At 37.4% G+C, this 22,503-nt stretch overlaps 3 protein-coding genes across 5 annotated transcripts; all 3 read right to left on the reverse strand.

Annotated features, from left to right (window-relative positions):
• Nucleotides 1–539: 539 nt before the first annotated feature.
• Nucleotides 540–5,861, reverse strand: LOC104210157 (uncharacterized). The gene is made up of 7 exons (XM_009758978.2): nt 5,752–5,861; nt 3,752–3,818; nt 3,612–3,670; nt 3,426–3,515; nt 3,186–3,325; nt 1,253–1,310; nt 540–982 (listed from the first exon to the last, which is right to left on the reverse strand). Exons 2-7 carry the CDS (start codon nt 3,816–3,818, stop codon nt 806–808), a joined length of 591 nt encoding a protein of 196 aa, XP_009757280.1. The 5' UTR covers nt 5,752–5,861; the 3' UTR covers nt 540–805.
• Nucleotides 5,862–8,974: 3,113 nt separating this feature from the next.
• Nucleotides 8,975–12,092, reverse strand: LOC104210156 (nucleoside diphosphate kinase 3-like). Its single transcript, XM_009758977.2, has 7 exons — nt 11,928–12,092; nt 10,505–10,639; nt 10,298–10,335; nt 10,143–10,193; nt 9,765–9,932; nt 9,572–9,684; nt 8,975–9,307 (listed from the first exon to the last, which is right to left on the reverse strand). Exons 1-7 carry the CDS (start codon nt 12,013–12,015, stop codon nt 9,184–9,186), a joined length of 717 nt encoding a protein of 238 aa, XP_009757279.1. The 5' UTR covers nt 12,016–12,092; the 3' UTR covers nt 8,975–9,183.
• A 2,799-nt stretch (nt 12,093–14,891) lies between these two features.
• On the reverse strand, nt 14,892–21,427 carry LOC104210155 (uncharacterized). Of its 3 annotated transcripts, XM_009758976.2 has the most exons (6): nt 20,249–21,427; nt 18,221–19,310; nt 16,995–17,377; nt 16,000–16,841; nt 15,833–15,916; nt 14,892–15,580 (listed from the first exon to the last, which is right to left on the reverse strand). In XM_009758976.2, the coding sequence occupies exons 1-6, from the start codon at nt 20,796–20,798 to the stop codon at nt 14,990–14,992; spliced, it is 3,540 nt and encodes a 1,179-aa protein (XP_009757278.1). In that variant the 5' UTR covers nt 20,799–21,427; the 3' UTR covers nt 14,892–14,989. The 3 variants fall into 3 exon arrangements, with proteins under 3 accessions (XP_009757278.1, XP_009757275.1, XP_009757276.1); XM_009758973.2 differs by having other exon boundaries at nt 16,000–17,377; XM_009758974.2 differs by having other exon boundaries at nt 16,000–17,377; nt 20,264–21,407.
• Between the last annotated feature and the right edge of the window lie 1,076 nt (nt 21,428–22,503).

Consider the following 22,503-nt stretch of genomic DNA (forward strand, 5'->3'; position numbering starts at 1 on the left):
TTAGACGACTAAGAAAATAACTATCATGTGTTAGTAAAAAAATTCTCCCATTAGAATATTTTAATAGATCATATGTTTATCAATTTTTTCCATATTTACTAAACATATATTCACTTATCAAAGCTTTATCTATAATTTTAATAAAGTAAAATTGAAATAATATACATATAACAAAAAAACCCGAAAACTCGACAAAACCGAACCAATCCAAACCGATATAATTGGTTTGGTTTGGTTTTGATAAAAACCGAACCAACCCGGTCCATGTACACCCCTAATTCAAACCTATTTAAAGATAAATACTTTTGAAAGAAAGAAGTGCATTTAATTAAGTTGAGATCTCAATGATTCAGACTCAAACTTCTGTTGGATTCAACCTATTTAAAGACAAATGCATAGTGCCAAAAAGAAACTAGTAATGCCTTGTCCGTGGTTCGGGACAACTCTTATCATATATGCTTCCTACCAAATAATACAAAGATATAAGACCTTACGAATCAAACATAAAGAAACTTAAGAATCGAACGAAAACCCAGAAATGCTATACAAGTCTTTTATATTGATAGTTATAAAGCGCATCTGCATCAAATCACAACACGTTCCAAACAGTTTTCGCCGTTCCGCAAGAAAAGATAAGAACACAAAAAGAACCACAATGATCAGGTGCAGAGAGCTCTGCTATCACTTCACAACACGGACCCAAAGGACTAATCTGCAACAGCGCACAGCATTAGCTGCACGGTAACCTGTATCCCAAAACGACACTAGCCCATAGCACATGGAATCAGCTGCACATGATCTGTCATCACTTCCCAAAACGACCTCTAGCCCATGGCACTATTTGTTGCCCACCTCCATTTCTCCTTGGAGCGTTATTCTGCTGAGAATGCATCTTCATCCTCTGTTCCTTCATATTTGCAAATAGAGAATCTAATGTCTGAGGCCTCTGCTTTGACACTGGTTTGACCTCCCGCCTTTGTTGCTACACACAGAGAACACAAACTGTTACATTTCTTCAAACCTTAGAAGATGCATACAAGCTGATCTACAGAACCGACAGCAGCAAGAAGGCAATGCTTTTAAAAAGTGACAAATCAGACTATCAAAAAATGGAGACACCTCCAGTGATATGGTCCTTGCGGAGTTTGACTCAAATCCAAGCTTTCAAATTTCAATGTGGGAAGAACAGAAAAGCGGGGACCTTTATAAGCTTAAGAACAGCTATATCAATTCTAGTTGGACCCTCAATTACCTTAATAATAAACCGGCCACCATTTGCAGCACCCCTCTGAACCGAAGGAGCCCCGAACCTGCAAAAGGAAAAAAAGAATTGGAGCAACTGTAAGGAGAAGTGCTTATCCACAGATTTCTTATTAAAAGAGTGAGCAGCCCCAAGTTGCAGGATCAATGTGTGGTGGCAGAGCACTATAAGCAAGTTCATGTATATTTCCAACTTACCATCAGTCTGCTAATTAAAAGTTCTCAACTAGCCAAACCTTAGAAACAAAAGCGGCACCCAGAAACAGAACTTCATAAGCTCATCTTCCACCAGAAGGAAACAAAGTCCAAAGTAGAACTATCAGAACATTGATGTGGGAGAAATAACATCCTTGGGATCTCATCATCAGTCAAATATCCAAGAGTACTTCTAACTTCAGCAAAAAGTAAAGCTTCACCAAGATTTCCAGAATTGCTTCACTAGAGTTGCAAGTAAAAGTTTCGAACTTCGCAAAGCTCAACTACGAACCTAAAAACTTCTGGTAAAACAACCTAATATGCAGAACATGCAATATCTATCCTCCAAAACAGTGCAAAATGCTCAGGAGTTCCTCTATTCAATTCTTTTCCTTCTTCTTGTTGCTGAAGAAGACTTTCTTTCATAAGAAAGAAAATACTTACTATCTTTGGGATCTGATCCTACACCGCTGCTCAAGACTTTAGTGGATCAACTCTATGACATAAGGCATTTCTAACAATATCCATCCTTGTTCCTATTTTGGCATTTTTAATTTCCGGAGTGTTAACCCCGGTTAGTCTAGATTATTGCACACAGTTGGATACAAACCCCTGGAAAGAGAAGTATCAACACTTGCATGTCCCGGAACAACCATTTCAAAATGAATGGTACCGCGCCAACCATGAATAATATAAGTAATATTGTTTAAGGTGGTAGAAGGCAAAACTAAAAATGCACAGCAGCCTCGCAAGTGCTGAAAGGAAGCAGATGAATGCCATGTGTCATCTTATCAACAGATGAATGCCTCCATGCCTTTCCAAACTTCTTATCAACAACAATTTTGGAGGTTGGGCAGAGGAAATAAAATCAGAAAGAATTGATCATCCATATCCCAGAGGAAATTCAAAGACAAGTACATGCCAAATAGTTGAGTTACTTCGAACAGAAGCTTTCACCAGGACATACTTCAATGTGACTCAAAAGGAAATCAATGATGATCAACTTTCAAAGAACTAATGAGTTATTCTGGGACAAGCTTCTCTAAGGGTGTCTGTTCATATGAAAGCAACCATTCCAAAACCACAAACTTACGAGACATAGTATACCCCATGATGCTAGTGCTACCAAACAAACCTCCAGAAAATAGTCAAAATACACACTTATTGCCATTACGGGGAAGATCTCATTCATCTCATACTCCAAGGGCAATATTGCAGCTAGGTAAAACAATATATTGTAACACATTCTTTTCTCTATGCCAGCTCTCACAGATGCACTTTAATCCACCTTAAAATTTCCCAAGTCTCGGGTGTCCAATACCAACTTAAAAGAGGACTCAAACTCAAAACATGCAGAACAAACTTAAGTCCACTGACACATTTTATTTTAGATGCAATGTTCTGATGGAAAATAATCATCATTTGAAACTTGAACAAACATCCAAATATTGTAGCGTGAACGAAACCCCAACCAAACTAACAACATGGTTTAGAGTATATAACTTCCAAGGATTGTAGCTTGAACATCACCCGACCAAACTATCAGCAAGCTTTTAAAGTGCATAAAGGAGAGACACCTGGCAAATTCATCAACAATAAATAGGACCACAATTTACCTGCATCAAATGAGGGTTAAATTGCTCAGAATTTGACATGCGCAGCAAACCAGGATACTAATAACCGACTAGCTTAATCATATATTAACTTCACAGTTCACAGTTTAAACATACCTCTGTTTATTTACAGTCACTGCTCGGCTTCGATTGAAAGGCCTATTGCGAATAGGAGCAACTGCTGACTTTTTGGCTGCCTCAGTTGCCAAAGGGAACTGGTCTCCCTGAAAATTTGATCTTCTTCGAGCAAGAACCCTCTAAGCATAAGAATATCAGCAAAGGAGTATAATTCAGCATCCACCAATACGAAAAAGAAACCATCAAATTCTTCATAGGTTCAGAGATTGTGATGAGTACCTGTCTCATAGATGATCTTGTGTCCATAAACTTTTGTATCTTAGCAGATTTATCCTGAGCAACATTATTAGAAAATTTTTGGCTTCTATTCTGCAGAAAGCAGATGATAAATATTAAAATCTCGTTTCATATCAAACTGACAAAAGCTGAAATAAACACTAAATGGTCAGAGAGCGATGTGCTTACTGAAACTCTTTGCTTCTTAGGCTTGGTTGTGTTTGTTCTGGACATCTTGATGATATCATCTGCAAGCACCAACTGATTATCAGCAAAAGAGGAAGAAAACCAAAAGAGACGCGTAAAACATGTGTAGCTGACAATAATACCTAAAGTCATGTCCATTTTCTTCTCTGTAAGAGCAATAGCCTCACTTGTTAGTGGTTTAGCTGCCATCTGAGAGAGGAGGAAAGTCAGTCAACTGAACACAGCATTGACAACATGGAGAGTTGGAGACTATCCAACTAAACTTGAATATCAGTAGATGGAAGATCAAGAGAAGAAGAGTCTCAATGCTAGCACACACTAGAACCCAGATGCTTGAAGCACATTATTCAAAGGACAGAGGAACTTATAGGTACTAACTAAAAGACAAAAGCAATTGTTCAAATAGACATGTGTTAAAGTAACTGCACACACACATGAGATCCAGATAAAAATGGAAGCTTTAGTTGCTTTTTCCCACACCTTTTCAAGTAATAACACATCTCTACAGCATTCAACCTTTTAAGGATCCCCATTAAGAATAAACAGAAATAATCAGGCCTTCTGCTCATAAATCAGCTCTCTCCTCTCACATGAATATCTAGAAACTAAATTTCGACCCTTCCCCAGCTATATTTTTTCATCACACCATATGATGAAACTAACTCCAAGCTCGAGTTCCCTACCAGTTTCCCCAACTTCCCAGGCTTCCCGTCTAAAATAAACTAGAGGAACTAGAAACAGAGAGCAGCAGTAGTTGTTCTTAGAAAAGGCAAAAGTATGTTAAATTTATAGCTTCTCCTCGGAGAATAACCCAATGACCTCAAAAGGAAACAAAGCCCAAAAGAAAAGCACGGGGAAGGGGAATAAGTTCTAGCAGCAACAGCAACGCCTCAATCTAGATAGAATTAGCTACATGAATCCCCTTCTTATATACAACTGTCCGAGCTAGCTCGCGCACCTCGACTATTCCACCAAGCTAGCTCGCGCACCTCGACTATTCCACCGACTATTGAACTCAATTACAATAACCAAATTGTAGGAACCACTCTCAATTTGCAGCTAGCAATGGAAATACAGAAAACAGGAAACTAAAATAAGAGAGGCTAACAGAAGGGGTGAGGAACTAGAAGAAGGAGAAGAGAACATTGACACTACTCATAACAACTTTTTCCTCCCTTTGCACTGCCCACGACACTCTGCTTTATACCCTTTTGGCTAACTAACTCTGCCTATTAATCACGTGAGCCCCCTCCTTGCCATAAATAGTCCTCAAGTCTTTTTGGAGGAATGATCCTTCTAGAGCCCTTACGTGGCACCATGTGCTCATCCCTTGTGGCATCCTTGTCAGCATTATTATTCATAACAAAATCCTATCTCTGCTTCTGATATAAGTGTAACAACAGAAACTAAGCCTTACTCTCAACTATTTGGCACCATTAATTATAACTTCCAGAACATCAAGAAAATTTTCACAAGTCCACATGACGAAAGGCTAGAGTCTCCAAATAACAAAAGGCTATAGTCATAAAATTAAGGCTCCAATAGCTATAAAATTAGAGAGAGAAATTAAACTTGAGTGAATTAAATCACAAATTTTTACTCCTTCAGAACATTTCGTAGTGTATAACATAACAAAAACAAAAAGGAGCTCGTACTCAGCTTTTGGCATCATTAGTTATAACTTCTACAAAAGTATGAAAATTTCAGAAGTCCGCATAACAAAAGGCTACAATCCTCACATAACAAAAGCTATAATTATAAAATTAAGGCTCCGATATCTACAAAATAAATTAAAAAAACTAAATTTGAACTAATTAAAAGACAATTTTTACTCTTTCGAAACATTTTGCGGCATAATAACATGAATGAATAACAAAAACAAAAACAAACAAAAAAAAGAGCTCGTGAGTAACGCAAGTCCACATAACAAGAGGCTATAATTATAAAATTAAGGCTCCGATAGCTACAAAAAAATAAACTTTAACTAATTAAATCACAATTTTTACTCTATCAAAACATTTTGCGGCGTAATAACATGAACATAAATATCAAAAACAAAAACAGAGCTCGTGAAACGCAATCTATCTTTAAAATTGAAAATTTCTGGAAGTAAGATTGTTACCTGATTATGTTTTCGAAATAGAATTAAAAGAAGAGATATTTGAAGTTAGGGTTTCGAGCTTGAGAAGAAGAGAAAGCTTGAGACGGCGAAAAATTTATGGTGAACTGAGTATGAAATATGGATATTGACCTATTTATATGGAGAGGCGGTGCAGGTGCACCGTTAATTATTGGATCGGGCACGAGCCAATCACGTGCTTTTCGCTTGAGAGTTATGTTTACTTTTCTTTGCGGAAATTAACATTAGACATATTATTAGCAATTTACTCTGTACGTCTCAATCTATATGGTATAATCTATTGAGCACGAAATTTAAGAAAAAATAAGAGCTCGTAAAAGTCATTTATTAAATATTTCATAATATTTGTGCAGTTTTATAAGACTTGATATATATTATGTTTCGGTATACAATATTTCTTGCTTAATGTTACTTTCTTGTTATTTTCTTCCATTGGGAGTTGATATTAATCTTATATCTTATATTAGTTGAAAGGTTAATATGTAAAACATAATTTCTAGTATAAGGGGCAGAGCTAGCACTTTGATCACGGGTTCAGTCGAACCTAAACTCAAATTCATAAGGTTCAAATGTTGATTCCACCATAATAACATTAATGTTCCTCTGCAAACCAATTTCTAATATATGGTTTCTTTTGTTTTAATTTTTAGAAGTATCAATTTCTAACAAACTTGCAGGATATGGGAGGAAGGGTATTTCACCTAGGTGTATGATGAAATTAGACTTGCAGAAGGCTTATGATTCCATTGAGTGGGATTTTCTAGAGCAAGTTCTGAATAGTTTGAATATTCCAGAGAGGTTCATTAGATGGATAATGGTCTGTGTGAGAACAATGTCTTATTCAATTCTTATTAATGGGAAACCTGCGGAATCACTTCAAGCTAGGAGAGGCCTAAGGCAAGGTGATCCACTGTCACCATACCTGTTTGTTGTTGGTATGGAATACCTCACAAGGATATTCAAGACCTTGAAGTATAATCCAGACTTCAACTTCCATCCTAGAAGTGATAAGCTAAAAATCATACAGTTAGGGTTTGAAGATGACCTGTTGCTATTCTGTAGAGGAGATGCTCTTTCTATTCAAATGGTATATAATTGCTTCGTGGAGTTCGCTAAAACATCTGGGCTAAAAGCAAATGCAACAAAGAGTTCTATATACTTTGGGGGTGTACCACAAGATATACAGCAGGGCATAATACAAGCAATTGGTTTTAGCAGGGGAGATTTGCCTTTCAAATACCTTGCAGCCCCACTAAGTACTAAGAGAATCTCTATGATACAATGTTAGCCATTACTGGAGAAAATAATAGGAAGGATCATCTCCTGGACTTCAAAATACCTATCCTATGCAGTAAGGTTGCAATTGATCAAAACAGTATTGTTCTTAAACCAAATATATCGGTCACAGATATTTGTAATTCCTAAGAAGATGATGAAAAAGATAGAAATAGTCTGTAGAACCTTTCTATGGACAAGAGGGGTAGATGCATCAAAAAAAGCTCTGTTATATTGGGAGAAAGTGTGCTCTCCAAAGACTACTGATGGATATAATGTACTTGATGTGCGTACATGGAATAGAGCTGCAATTTGCAAACTGCTATGGAACCTGTGTAAGAAGAAAGACAAACTATGGGTCCAGTAGATTCACATGTATTATGGGAAGAAACAAGAAGTGTGGAAAAGCAATCCAAGCAATGCATCATGGATAGTTCAGAAGATCATTAAAGCAAAAAGATATGTAAAAGTAGCAGGGATCAATATGAAGGAAATGGCAGATTAGAATTATTTTTCTGTCAAGAAATTTTATAAAGGCATGAGAGGACAGTTTCAAAAAGTAACTTGGAAGGAATTGACGTGCAACAATTGGGGCTCCAAAGTGGATCTTTGTGCTAAATCTGGCTCTGCAAAATAGACTTCTTACAAGGAGTAGACTCCATGTGTGGGGATCGCAGACGACGTAACCTGTCCTTTGTGTAATGATGCAGATGCGACCACAGATCACTTGATATTTAGATGTGGAATAGATGGAAGTATATGGAGTAAGCTGCTCTATTGGCAAGGCATAACAAGACCTTCGATGGAGTGGCAAGGGGAGATACAATGGGGTGAAGACATGGCAACAGGAAACAATGCAGTTGCTCAAGTATATAGGCTGACTTTGGCATGTGGTGTATACCATATATGGAATGAAAGAAACAGGAGAGTATTTCAAGAACAATAGAAAACACCGGAAATAATAGTTAGACAAATTATACAAGAGATGGTTAATAGGGGATCAAGAGATAGTAAGCTAGAGAAGAAAATAGCAGAAATGAATTTCTATCCTTAGTTTGAATATAGAAGATTTGTAGCTGAAGTTGTATGAGATTGGGGTTGTCTGGTCTCAGTTTTGACATTGTACATATTGATACTGGTAAATAAAATCATTTAATTACCAAAAAAAATCTAACAAACTTGTACAATATAACTATAATTTTTTTGTAATTTCTTGAGTTCAGAGGCAATTGTGCCTCAGAAGCAACCTTTTTTTTTTAAAGCCGAGAATCGCAGGTAATATAAATGAATTTGAGATGTTCATGTAGGAAATAGAGTTCACCTTTAAGGGATGTTCTTAGGTCCCACTAGGGCAAAGCACAATAATTTTAGTAATTATTGTAATCCTAGTTATCCCTATATAAGTACACATACAGTGTACTTCTAAAAAATAGAATACGCTCTCTCTCAATCCAACCTTGGTTTTAAGATTGTGGCTTAGAAGTTGATCCAATACACTGTGGCAACCAGTAATCCCATTTATCGCGCTCCAACAGTACATGTAGCATTTAAAACTTCTAGAGCAGTAAGCGCAGAAACAAGTAAAAGGCATTCACTCATACCATTTGAAATGGGTGATATCGTTTAATACTATCCTTTTCAGACCCCACTTATGAGAATATACTAGGAATGTTGTTGTTGTACTTACCCGTATTTATACCAAAATAAGTAATTTTAACCTTATGCACGTTGTTTGACCTTGGTTAGAAAAATAAATCTATTTGATTCATTGGTTTGGTGTACACATCGAGTGTGAATATAGCAGCTAACGCAGTTATTCCCGTTACTTTGTCCCAAAAGCTTAGAGCATGTACTTCTGGGTGGGGATTAAAATTAAAAAAGAGTAGATAAAGAGTTGCACCTAATCTTCCAATACAAAAAAACACTAGGCTTGGAGCACAAAAAAGAAAAATACAATTGACAAAGGCTCAGCAGCATTTCAGTACATCTGATTATTGAACAATTATAATAACAATATGCTAAAGGTTATGTTACTACTAGCCTAAGACAATTGGCATCAGATTTATTCAGATAATCTGTAGTTTCCAAGTCTTCGTGTTGAGTTAATTGCAGTTTAAATTAAGAGAAAAGATTGTTTGCTCAGTTTACACCATATATCCACTTCTCATCATTGCTTGTATATTTAACCAACTCTTCTGGTTTGAACCATAGTTTGATCTCATCCTTGGCAGTCTCGGGGCCGTCGCTTCCATGGATGATATTCCTGAAAACAACTCGTGTTAACGGCAATATGCAACAGCACAAGAAAACCAAGAAAAGAACAGCCCGGTGCACGAAGCATCCTGCGGTTACGTAGGGTCCGGGGAAGGGCCGCAACCCAAGAGGGTGTGTTGTAGGCAACCCGCCCTGATGCTTGGCTGATTCCACAATTCGAACCCTTGACGTATAGGTCACACGGAAACAACTTTACCGTTGCTCTAAGACTAAAGAAGACTAAATATAGAATTAAGGCAAGAAGTTTTTGTACCTTCCGACTACAACAGCTAAGTCACCTCTGATTGTTCCAGGTTCTGATTTCTGTGGATCTGTCGCTCCAATAAGCTTCCGTCCATATCTAATTACTCCCTCGCCTTCCCATACCTAGAATTTGATTATGGAATTACTTAAAGTGAATCATTTTGTCAAACAAGTAAATTTAGACTTAGCTAAATGTCTCTAACCATTGCAACAACAGGGCCGGAGCTGAGGAAATCACATAGGCCGTTAAAGAATGGTCTCTCCTTAAGGTCATGATAGTGCTTTCCGGCAAAATCCTTAGATGGAACCACAATTTTGATCGCAACCAGCTTGAAACCTTTGCGCTCAAAGCGCGATATGATTTCTGAAATCTGCAATAAAACAAAACTTTCTAAGCCGATTGGAAATAGAACTCACATCAGTATAGGATTCCAAGAACTTACTAATCCAATTCGACTCCATATAGAACATGAAAAGTGCAAAATACTGTTCCAACCACTTAATCGAGAATGAAGGAAAACGCATAATACAGGAATTTATAAGAAATAAAGGAAGCAGCATTTTAACACTACTTAACATACCAAGCCCCTTTGTACTCCATCTGGCTTGATGGCGATGAAGGTACGCTCCATCTTGTACGAAAAATATTGCGTGATGTTAGTTGTGATGAAAAATGAAAATGATGACAAATGCAAGATATAACATCTCAATCAAAGGGAAAGTTAAGATAGTGTACCTCAGCAGCATGTGCTTCTTGCTCCTGGATCATGTAAGCTATATAATAAAGAGAAACAAAACAAATGAAATTAGACTAGAGGTTCCTATTTCTCTGGTAAGCCAATGCATACAGTAAATTCAAATTTTTACCGAAGTTGCATTTTCAGAATGACACAAACTTGAGCAGCAACATTAATTTAACATAGATAAGTAATAAGATATGAACCTGCTGCAGGAAGGGCGAGGATTCCCGAAATCCAACTTCTAGATGAATTTCCGGAGTCAGTCCTGCCATATGAAGCTAAAGAAGGCACAACTCCTCTCAAAGAAACTGTGGCTGCTGCAGCCACTGCTCGTCCCCCTGCAAACAGGACAAGTCATATTCACACAATCAGAGGCGGAGGTAGAGTGCGGGATGCGGGTTGTTCCAACCATGTATTTGTCTTAAGAAATCCATTGAAATGTACAACTTATTAATTTAGAATCCGGTAACTTAGAAGGATTATAATTCCGAACCCATAAGGTTCTAATTCTGGCTCCGCCTCTGCACACAATTACTTGTTTTTCTGCTTTGATAGGTAACTTATTGCTCGACAAATATAAAGGTAAAGACCACTAGTAATAATCAATCAGATCTATCTCCTCCATTGTTCCATAAGACTTAACATTCTCAAATATCCACTAATCATTGTTTCCTCTTAAACATAAACACCAATCTACTGAAGGAAGGGGAACACCGGCGTGATGTCAGAATTTGCACCTATTTGTATCTATTTAGTGATCAGTCCGCTAGTTTCTTTGCTCCCACTCGGTCTTCCTTTTCTATTTTCTTCCAATAGTTCGACCTATCCAGAAAAATTGTCGGCCTACGAATGTGGTTTCGATCCTTCCGGTGATGCCAGAAGTCGTTTTGATATAAGATTTTATCTTGTTTCCATTTTATTTATTATTCTTGATCCGGAAGTAACCTTTTCCTGAGTATCAACCTAGAAGCTCAAAAGCTTAGATATCATGATTGAAAAGCTCAATGCTTCCCGCGCGCAGATCAAACACATCAACGATCCCAAAGGAAGCCATAGGAATATCTAGGATTTTAAATCAATACACTTCACAGACACACTACATATATGCGCATACGTGTATATAGACCAAGCTCGAATATGCACGAGGATTTGATATCAATATGTGCACCACACACACATTAATAAATTTTTAGAGTTTTATGTTTTGTTCACTGACATTATAAAATATAAGTCACTCATAAAAGAGGTCACTTCTCAGGTAATTATAGCTAAATCTCTTAATAAGCATTAATTGATAATCTGGTAAAATTGATATATGTTATAATTTACTCATAGACTCATAGTCCGGGAAGGGTCACACCCCAAATGGTTGTAACGTAGGCAGTCTAACCTGATGCAAGTATCAATGGCGTACTCTACGGCTTGAACCTATAACCTATAAGTCCTAAAACAACTTTATTTGTTGCTCCAAGGCTCCGTTTCACAGACTCACAGTGCAAAAAAAAAAAAAAAAAAAAAAATTACACGGCATCCAAAATTTTATATACATTTATAAAAGGAGCTATAAGCGAGGAATAAGGAAGGAATAAATTGTAATTAAAAGAGAAATGGAATGAAATATTTTACCAGAAAAAGCACGAGAACTCTGCTTAGAATAAACAGAAAACAGAGTTTTAGTAGCTCGTGAAGCAGATCTACAAATCTGAGAATTCATCTTTCAACAAAAGAAACACAAATACTAATGCACTCTCTTTTGAAGAGTGAAAGAAGAAAGGAATGAATAGTGATTGTGATATGAGTGAGCTTTTATTTGAGGCAATTGATTTGGAGCACGTTTGGCCAAGCTGCAAAAATCATTTCGCAACTACTTTTTTCAAAAAAGAAAAGTAGTTTTTGGCGAGAGAATCAGTTCGTGTTTGGGTAATTAGTTTGTAAAGCATTTCTGAGCACCAATTAGTGTTTGGCCAAACTTTAAAAAACTGATTCTAAGTCTATTTTTCTCAAAAGTGTTTCTCAAAAAAGTACTTTTGGAGATAAGCTTATTTTTTTCTGCTTCTCCAAAACTACTTCTGCTTCTCCTCGAAAGTACGTTTTTTACTTACAAAAGTTTGGCCAAACAACTCAATTTTGTGTCAAAAGTATTTTTGGCAAAAAAAAAAATACTTTTGGCCAAAAATAAGTTTGGCCAAGACTATTAATGCACACGATGTTCACGCGCTAAGTGGGAGCGTGGCAGGAGAAAGTTTTGGGCTTTGATTGGGTCAAATCTTAGCCGTAGTTGTTGGGCTTAATTGAATGAATCAGATTCGTTGTTTTGTAGTTACGACTTCGTATCTATGTTGCTTTCTCATTAGATCTGAAACACGTGCATTTGTTTTATTGGTTAATTAATCAATATTTTTACCTCATTAAATTACTTAATCGCGATAAGTTGATATCGTTTGGTGTACTCATCAAGTGAGGGTAAGCAATGGCGGAGCAAACTTTATTAGGTGCGAGTTCGGCCGAACCTAATCACTTTTGCTTAAATATTATATTTGTATTAGAAAATTCATTAAATATATGTAAATATTTAATTGTGAATCCACTAACTAAGACGAGCTATAGGTTCTGTGACAAATTTAAAACTCATAAACTTCAGATCATGTTCCACCTTGAAGGGTAAGTATATATCATGTTTAAAAAGGTTCTTTAAAAACCATTGTTTTTAATCAACTTTTGAATATCTCGATTATTTTCTGAATATTTGTTTATTTTCGACCAACACGAGTAACGGATAATTTGAGTTGTGATTGGAAAATCTTTAAAATGTCAATCCAGTTTTTTTTTTTTTTTTTAAAAACAAAAAAAGAGGAGGTGTGAAATATTTATCTAGATTGAGTTAATCCCATAGCTGCAGTTCTCTTGAAAAACAATGTACCTGAATGTTGGTTAAAATGTTATTGAAATATATCTATAAAGTAATCAAAGAGTAACGACTAATCATTCTTATTCGTTGATTGTGTCCGACTGGATTCTTTACTTCATTATTCCCTTTTCCATTTCATAAGTACATTAAATTTATTATACGATGGTTTTCTTTTCTTTAGATAATCTTATCCAGGTACTAGTATTCTCCGAGCACCAAGTTGGCTTTCTTATACTTACTGTTCTCTGTCAACGCAAGCAAGCTTTCATTCAATTATACGATTCAATTTGTTCTCATTGCAAATTGTGATTTTGATATCGGCTTTGATTCAATTTGTTCTCACTGCAAATTGTGATTTTGATATCGGCTTTCCCGCACTGCACTGACAGTTTAGTCCAGCATGCCGAGGGGACCTTCAGTTGGTGAAAAGTAATCACACAAAAATCAGTTGATTTGCCTTACGTCGCCCTTCAAAGACATCTCAGGAAGACACCACGTAATAGTTTATCATATTTTTATTCTACATAGTATCCAACATTAAATAATATGTAAAAGATCGCACAAACTATGAATTGATAATGCAGAATTGATACCAAAAATCAAACTCGAGTTTTTTCTTTTTTTCCCTAACTGCAAGAAGTCGGTTCAATTTATTCCGTATAACCTAAGTCGACGTTACTAGCACCATAACCATTATTAAACCTGAGAATGCAATACGTAAACAGAGCATAGACAGCGAATTAGAGAACAACAAACGCAAACAAAACAAAAAAGTCAGATAAAGCCTTTGAGTGCAGCAAAAACAACAATAACAACCTAGGGTAGTGTGTACTCAGACCTTACCCCTACCTGAGGTAGAGAGGCTGTTTCCAAATAGAAACCCCCGGCATCCTTCCCTCCAAGAACTTCTCATCTTACTCTTGGGGAGACTCGAACTCACAACCTCTTGGTTGGAAGTGAAGGTTGCTTACCATCAGAGCTACCCCTCTTGTCTTAAAAAAGACCAAATCAAACATTACATGAAATAGGAGGGAACAGCAAACCAAAATAAATCACTTGATGAATGATGCCTCTGCGCCAATTAGTTAAAGTAGACTATATGAATCGCTTATCTGTGCCTTTAAGTTTTGTCATTCCACTACTGAATAATACTGTTCTAAGACAAATTATAGGTTCTCTAGACAAATTATAGGTTCCAATCTCACACTTACCCTTACGCGAACATACTACTTTCTAAGCAGGATGAAAGGACTAAAGTAAAAGGGCAAATGAACCAAAAGCAGGAAAGGACAAATGACAGAACAAAACCAAATAACCAGAAAATGATCACAAGTAAATCACAGTACAATAGCACAAACTTGGTGTTTAGGTATCATATAAGCTGGAAAATAACACACCCCAAAAAGCAGCACACGCGAGCATGCATAAGAGGAACCTAATCCTCCAAGAAAAAAGACCAATCAAAACTCACATCAACTGCCTCAAACAATGCAATATTATTTCAAATGAAACATGATGTAATGAACAGACAAGTAAAAGCTATTTGCATGTGTACCTGATTTTTCCAAAATGCGTGAGCGCATCAACTACCATTCCAAGTTAAAGAAACCTTTCTGCCGGAGAAAGGCCTTAGGGACCATAGTTCCTTGCATGAAACAGGCTCAATAAATGGGGAAAAAGCATTTTCAAGAAAAATTTCATTTATTAGCTAATAGCAGCAGGCAGACAAATAATAAGAGAAAGAGCGGCATTTCAAAAACTTATGGCAAAATAAATTGTCTCAATGTGTACTTTCAGGAGAATGATGTATCCGACTTAAATTTACTGACCCAAACTCAATTGACTCTGGCATCACTGCCTCAAACGCCTCAGAAGACACACAGGGCAATAGCAAAGGATCACATTTAACATCAACTATCTCCTTTTCCTTCTTAAAATCATCAGAAAAATTCCCCACGGAATCATTGCTCCTATTCAAATCTTTAGACATCTCAGTTGGAGACTCAGAAGATCCTTCCACCTCTTCAGCAGACAGGGGATTTCCCTCCTCGGCTACACCCAGAACTGTTTCCCCTTCCATCCCAACACTTTCCGCCGTGGAAAGACGAAATTCAGATTTCTCCTCTCCGTCAACGGTCATTGGCTCTGATGTCTCAGGACAGCTTGATTTTGAAGAACCTACAACCCCCAGATCACCATCTTCTTCTAGCATGTTCCCAGCCATGGCAGGCTCCGTAGTTTCACCGCATTCTGAACTGAAATTCTCGAACTTATGTCCTGGATAAGCCTTTCCGTCCTGACCAGGAAATGACCACTTCTTGCAATTCATGACTTTAACTTCTCTTCTCTCCTGGTAAAGGGACAGCGCTTTCTGCAATTGAACATCATGCAATAGACAAATTTAATGGTGCAACTTTATGCTTAGAAGAGAAATTTGATTCATATTTACCTCAGCAAAAAAAGAGAAATAAATTTATTAATTCCGTTTCACAGCTAAGAAGAGCCGGACAACTTTACCAATACACAACTAAGAAGACATGACTGAGATAGTATGTCAAAGATATAGTTGATCGAAATACTCTTTTTCAAAGGACATGTGCATATGTACCACAGGATAAAGTACCTGAAAAACAGAATCAGTCATAACAGCAAAAGGTGGACCACTTGAAAATTTACTTGGTATCGTTATGGAGGCTGCTACATGCCCCTGCCACAGGAAAAAGAAAGCTTATTATGATTTCAAAAATGAGAACAATGAATAAGCAAAGAAATAACTTTGCCTCTCCTTACCTCCAAAAACAAAATTCTGGAATCATCAACATAAGATGTCATTTTCTTATCGACATCGATTAAACTTATGCATTGATCAAACAACTCAGGCTCTGTAAGCTCTGCAGATATATCAAGCTTTGAGAGGTAAACATGACAAAGAAGAGAATCGTCTTTCTCCGATGGCTTCACCTCAATTGGTTGCTCTTCAGGAGTAGTCTTCAAATTTTCAGATGTACTCTCCCCAAGAGCACCCCTGGACTGACTGATGTCATTGCTTTGATCATCTGCATCAGTCTGCTTTTGCTCACTCTGAACTGGTTGAGCTGACTCCTCTTCCTGAACTGAATAGTCCTCCTTCTGTGAACCAGATGGCAGCTCCACACTGCTTCCTGTTAGTGGCCCCTTCCACGCATCACTTATCTCCCAACTCATACCACTATTTGACAGTGTCCTAGGCTGGTCCCAGTCTGGTCTGCCATTAAGGTGAGCTTCTTCACCAGAAACAGCATTGTTAGCATTCCACCCATGCATTGGAGGACCGCATGAACCATCAACTGGAGTTCGCCAACCCATCGGTCGAACATGGCCAGGAAAATGGTCAGCATCTGGTATATGGTAAGTAATTCCAGGGTGACTCAAGTCCATTGAAGGTCTCCCACCAAATACTGGTGGTGTAGGGAACTGCGGTATCATTGGATGAAAACCAACAGGAGGGGGACCATGTTGGAAAGGCATGAACCCATTTGCAACAGGCAACGGCCAGTTTGGAACCCTCTTCCAACCATGTCCTTGCATTCTTCCAATATTAGGATCATTAATTCTTCTGTGGTGGTTGTTTGACTTCCCTCTACCATCATCCTCTGAAAAGCCAAAAATCAAAGGGCTGTCACCCCCTGACCTAAAGGGGGGAGGAGCAGGCAACACAGACTTTGAATTGACAGAGAAGTGACTCCTTCTAGTATAAGGTGAAGAAACAGAGACATTATCTCCATCTATAAAGGACAAGTTATCACCTGCGAGTGCTTTCCCAACCAAGTCACGGCTTCCTCTGCCTTCCTTTACATCCCGGGAGCCACCACTCCTCTGTGTTGATTCCTCAGCTTCAAGGGTCCTCCATACTTCTGATCTACTTGAGTGTCTCCTATCATAGCTTGCTGATGAAGGGGATTTATCCACCTGCTGTAAAGGAGAACTGCAAAGATCTGATTTGAAACGCCTTTCAGCTGAAGACTCTCCGAGAATATTGTCTTCCCTTTGCATCAGTTTCTCCGTTTTCCGAGAAGAAGAATTTTTCTCCACTGCTCCAGCAGAACCAGCATAATCTCTAGTGACGCCATGTCGAACCCTTTCCTCATAAGGATAATCCTTGTGCTTAGATCCATCTTGCTTTGAGAACCTGGTAGTCGAAAGAACGGCCGAAAATGTCAGATTTGTGCACAAAATGATAAAGCAAGGAAACACATAGTTATACACAAGAAATTAATGACCAGAGAATAAGCAATTTGGCAGAAAAGCAGAAAATGCTCATTAGACAATACTTAAGTGACTGGCTTATGATCAAAAGAGATTATCAAAGGAAGATGTTTTGATTCTCCAATATAATACACAGCAGTGTGCCAATCAGACGGTCATTCGAGCCAGGGAACCATAAGCACAAAGAATCACCCGCCCGGAACTTCTAACTAAACGTGGCATAAAACTGCCAATAAGTTATTTACCTTTTCGGGGAAAAAGGCCAAGAAGATAATTATGACTTGCAGCCAAAACTAATGAGATAAACTATAAACAATGTCTCAATTATCCCACTGATCAGTCAAAAACCTCCCAGAACAAATTTCTTGCAATATAAAGGGTTAATGACTTTTCTGGCATTCCTACATCACAAAGAGGTCCATCCAACATCTCAATTATCCCACTGATCAGGCAGAAATTCCAGGAAATACCAACTTTAGTGCCACTAGATATTCCTTTTACTCCAGGGACTGTCGCTATCGTTCGAAATAGTCATTTTGTTACCAAAAAGAATGAGAGAAGTTTGATTAATGTGGTACAGAATACAAGTTTCCCCTAAAAAACAGAGAAAAATAATAGAAGGGTCCAAAAATATCTAGAATGATCATTCCATGTACCACAACCAAGGATTTCAGTATCCGCTCTAATAAAGAACACAACTATGCCCATGCACATCTATCATTCTTTTCATTTTCACAGTATCATGTGAGGAAACTGGTAAACTTGCCTGTAATAATCCCTTGTAGCATGAGATCCAGAACTAGGTGAAGTCCAGCGTCTGTTGTTGCTCGGAACAAGTTCTATTTCAGCATTCCTGGAGATAGATCTTCCGCTCTCAGTGACCAAGTCTACTGTAGCACTGCTCATGGATCTCTTCTCTGCATCAGATCGTAGTTCTTTAATACTTCGAGATCTAATATCACCAATGTCCTCTTTAGCACCGGTTCTTCTTCTTCCTCTGTCATCTTTAAACCTTGTTAGATCATCATAACCAGGGCTGCCTTCATGCTTACTTGACTTTCTAGGCTGCAAATCAGCAGCATAACTCTCATCCCTCGGATGCTTAGCACCAGACCTGTCACCTAAACGGTCTCTTGGAGCACGTTCATCCTTGTACTTGGCATACCTGAGTCTCTTGTCTTTGTCATTTTCATCTGCTTGCTTGTCATCCCTGCGTCTACTATCTCTTTCACTGGCTTCTCTGTACTTGCTATTCCTCTGCCTATCATCTCTTTCAACATTTTCATGATATATATCTTCATTGTGACAGCCATCTTTATCTCCATCTTCTCGATACTTATCATCCCTATGCCTATCATCTTTATCGCTATCTTCACGATACTTTTCATCCCTATCTCTCCTCTCTCTTTCACCATCTTCGTGATACTTATCATTCTTGCGCCTACTATCTCTGTCACCATCATTGAGATACTTCTCATGCATGTGCCTGTTATCTATTTCACCATCCTCCTGGTACTTACCCTCTCTATGTCGACCATCTCTATCACTATATTCCCGACTTTTTTCATCATGCTGTCTTCTATACTTGTCCACATCCTCTAAATACATAGCATCCCTATCCTTGTCATCTTTACCACCATGCTGATGCTTATCTCCATATCCATCTTTATGTTTTCCATCTCTCTGCCTTTCATCTTTACTACGGTCACACCTGGATGACGACCGTCTACTATCACTTTCGTTTAAAACATCTACATATTTGTCTCGATCACCAGAGCCTTCTCTTCTCTTCCGTGACCTTCTCTCACTTTCCTTCTCCAACTCAGGATTATATAACTCATTTTGTGTAGACCACTCTACAAAATCCAACAAAAATGAAAAGATTTTAAAGGTAACACTCAGTAATTTCTCATTAAAGGGAAAAGAAAAAAAAAAGACTAACCAACACATAACAATTTGACCAATGATGTAGAATAACAATGCACAGTAGACACTTTACATACATGCAAGATGATATCGAAATACATGCATTACATAATGTACATATACTGATAGAGTTATTAACTTATTATTGAGTCCAAGTCAAAGTAACATCAAAACTGTTACATGCAGTTGTAACACAAGCTAAAGTTGGTGGCCTTTAGCTTCATACCAGATCATTGGAACTCATGCATTCATGGTCATGTTCGTAAAGTTCAGATCATTATTTATTTATCTTTGTTTCTTTGCATGTATCTTTTGTTCTCTTTTGTTACATAGGATCTAAAAGTTGATTTTTCATCTATATGAAACTCTTGTGTTTGTTATCTTTCATTATTTTCCTTTGTGAACTTTCTACAAAGTATAATAATAAACGTAGCAATCCATCAAAAACGCAATAATTCTGGCATTTTCCACATAGTATTTCCTAAGCACCAGTGACTATATACTCAAAGCCAGAAGGTTTCTAGGTTCGGTTTTCCCACCACTGCTGGTAACTACATACGAGCTCCTTCTAATTCAAATATGACTAAAACAAGCCATCCTCTAGTCTAGGAAAAGCATTAAAGTTTCAACCTTTCATAATTAGGTATGCAGAATTCAACAAGAAATGCAATGCTTACCACTTAAGTATCATAGGATTTCAATCGAATTGTTGTTCGTACTACCAAAAACTTACTGCTAACTGAAACCTAGGAGAATTTTTACTCAAAAGGCAAAGGGGGCTTTGGGGTACCAAAACCTTGCCAAGCACCACATAATGCTACCTAAACAAAATACCAATCACAAAAAACACACAGATAAGTCACCTTACCAGCATTTTCTTTACCTCTTTTGACCTGCTTCTCATCAACAGAATCCCCTGATTGCCTCTTCAAACTGTTTTGACTCTTCTTCTCTTTTTCTGATAATCCTATCTCTTTTTCCTTTACTTCCCTTGAATCCTTACCCTCTTTCCGGGCCGAATACTTCTCAGATTTCCTCTTTGCTACCCTTCCACTCTTACTGTCCTCTTTCTCCACCAATGAGGCAACAACATTCTCCTCTTTCTTCTCTCTACTACTCTCCTGCCTTTTACTACATTTACTCTTAGAATCAGCCAGATTCTTCATTTCTTTTTCTTTTAATCCCTTCTCAGCATCAATTTTCAAACTTTTTCCCTTCATTTCTTTGCTTTCACCATTTCCATAGCTAATCAGATCTTTACCAGAAGTTTTACGCTTCTCAACGGAAGTTGCTGAATTCTCCTCCTTACTACTCCTCTCCGTCATCTTCATATCCTCGTCAGAATCCGAACAGTCTCTACTCCCCTTAGCACTGTGTTTACTCTGCTTGTGCGATTTCTGCTTCGAACTTTGAGGCATAACTCTAAAATTCCCCAAACATAGCCTTTTTCTTAATTCAAAGCCCTACAAGTATTACAGCACCACTACAATACTCATATTCGAAGCGTAGGTGTCAAATTCCTAAAGCCTTTTTCATTTATTCAAAACCGAAGAAATATTACAGCACCACTACACACATAAAATTCACTAACGCGCCGCCACTAGACATCCAATTCGCAGCAGACTACCGCTGCCGGTGACAGTCAAATCGCCGGAAATTTCACCAATTTGCAGAAACTTTTGACCTCTTTATCGCATACGTATAAATTTCCAGCCGCAACTGTAAAATTCCAAAAATTAAGCTTTTTCAAACCAAAATCCTAAAAGTACCTCCACAGCACACTTATATCGATTCCACTAGAATCACGCGCCGTTAATAGAGAACCAATACCAATTCGACAAACGCCGACGGTACCGGTTGACTCGCCGGAAATCCGACGAACTTGCAGAAATTTGACCTTCACTCAAATCGTCCGATAACCGTATACGTATAGAAAACCGTATAGGATACGTATAAGTTGAGTTTATATAGAGAGTGAAAATGCAGAGAAAATGTGAGCGAGAGAGATATTGGAGGCGACGGTTTGTTTGCTGGGAAAGTAAAATGTGATTTTTATTGGAGTGTGTAATGACGGAAATACCCTGAAGGGAAGTTTATATCTACAGTTGAATTTCTATTGACACGTGATGACCTGATTATTTATATCTACAGCAGAATCTGTATTTGATTTTGTTTTGCAGGAATTGTTGGTAATTTCATTATATCTACTCTGTTATTTTATTATGCATTTTTATGGTACTAATATATCGTCTCTTATTGCTTTTTTTGAGCTGAGGGTCTCCTGGAAACAGCCTCTCTACCCTTCGGGGTAGGGGTAAGGTCTGCGTACATATTACCCGCCCCAGACCCCACTTGTGGAATTATACTGGATAGTTGTTGTTGTGTTGTTGTTGTTTCTCTATTTAGTCAACAAATTGAAATTACTATTGATTTTTTGAGGTTCAGATTCCCAAAATTTTCAAAAAGAATCTGATTTTGGTGAATTGGTTTGAAGATGAAAATCTGTTTGGATATAATTTTTCAAAATATATTTTACTTATTTTTAAAAAAAATGAAATGTGACTTATACTCATAAATTCTAAAAGCTATTAAAAATACCCAACAATACCAAGCAAACAAACTTGCTAATCATGTATATGCAGAACCTTCATCGATGTCATTCATTATCATTATCACAAACCATAGTCCTGAACTTAGATAAGTTTGGCACAAAATTATTATTTTTATAATGAACTACATAATGCACTATCCTAAAATCATAACCGGTTATTTTAATATTAATTGCTAATAACACAATTATCGCCCACTATAATTTATCAAATTGCAATAATATTACAAGATCCATCAGTCCAAAAAAATGATAGTAATTAGCCGGTTGATTAGTTGGGTCATAATAGATGGTGGGCTTTATTGTAAAAAAATAAAAGTTTAAGGTAATTTTTGAAATTGTTAAAAAATCCAACAGTAATATTTTGGGCCAAAAACAGGTCTAGAGCTAGTTTTGGGATTTGAAATTTTTGTTTTCAAAATCTACCAAAACATGAATAAAATCTATAAACAAACATGTTTTGCCAAAATAAATTTGGAAAAAACTTAGCAAAAACTATGACAAACGGGGGCAGA

Source organism: Nicotiana sylvestris, chromosome 12 (assembly GCF_000393655.2).
Source record: "Nicotiana sylvestris chromosome 12, ASM39365v2, whole genome shotgun sequence".
Lineage (NCBI taxonomy): Eukaryota > Viridiplantae > Streptophyta > Magnoliopsida > Solanales > Solanaceae > Nicotiana > Nicotiana sylvestris.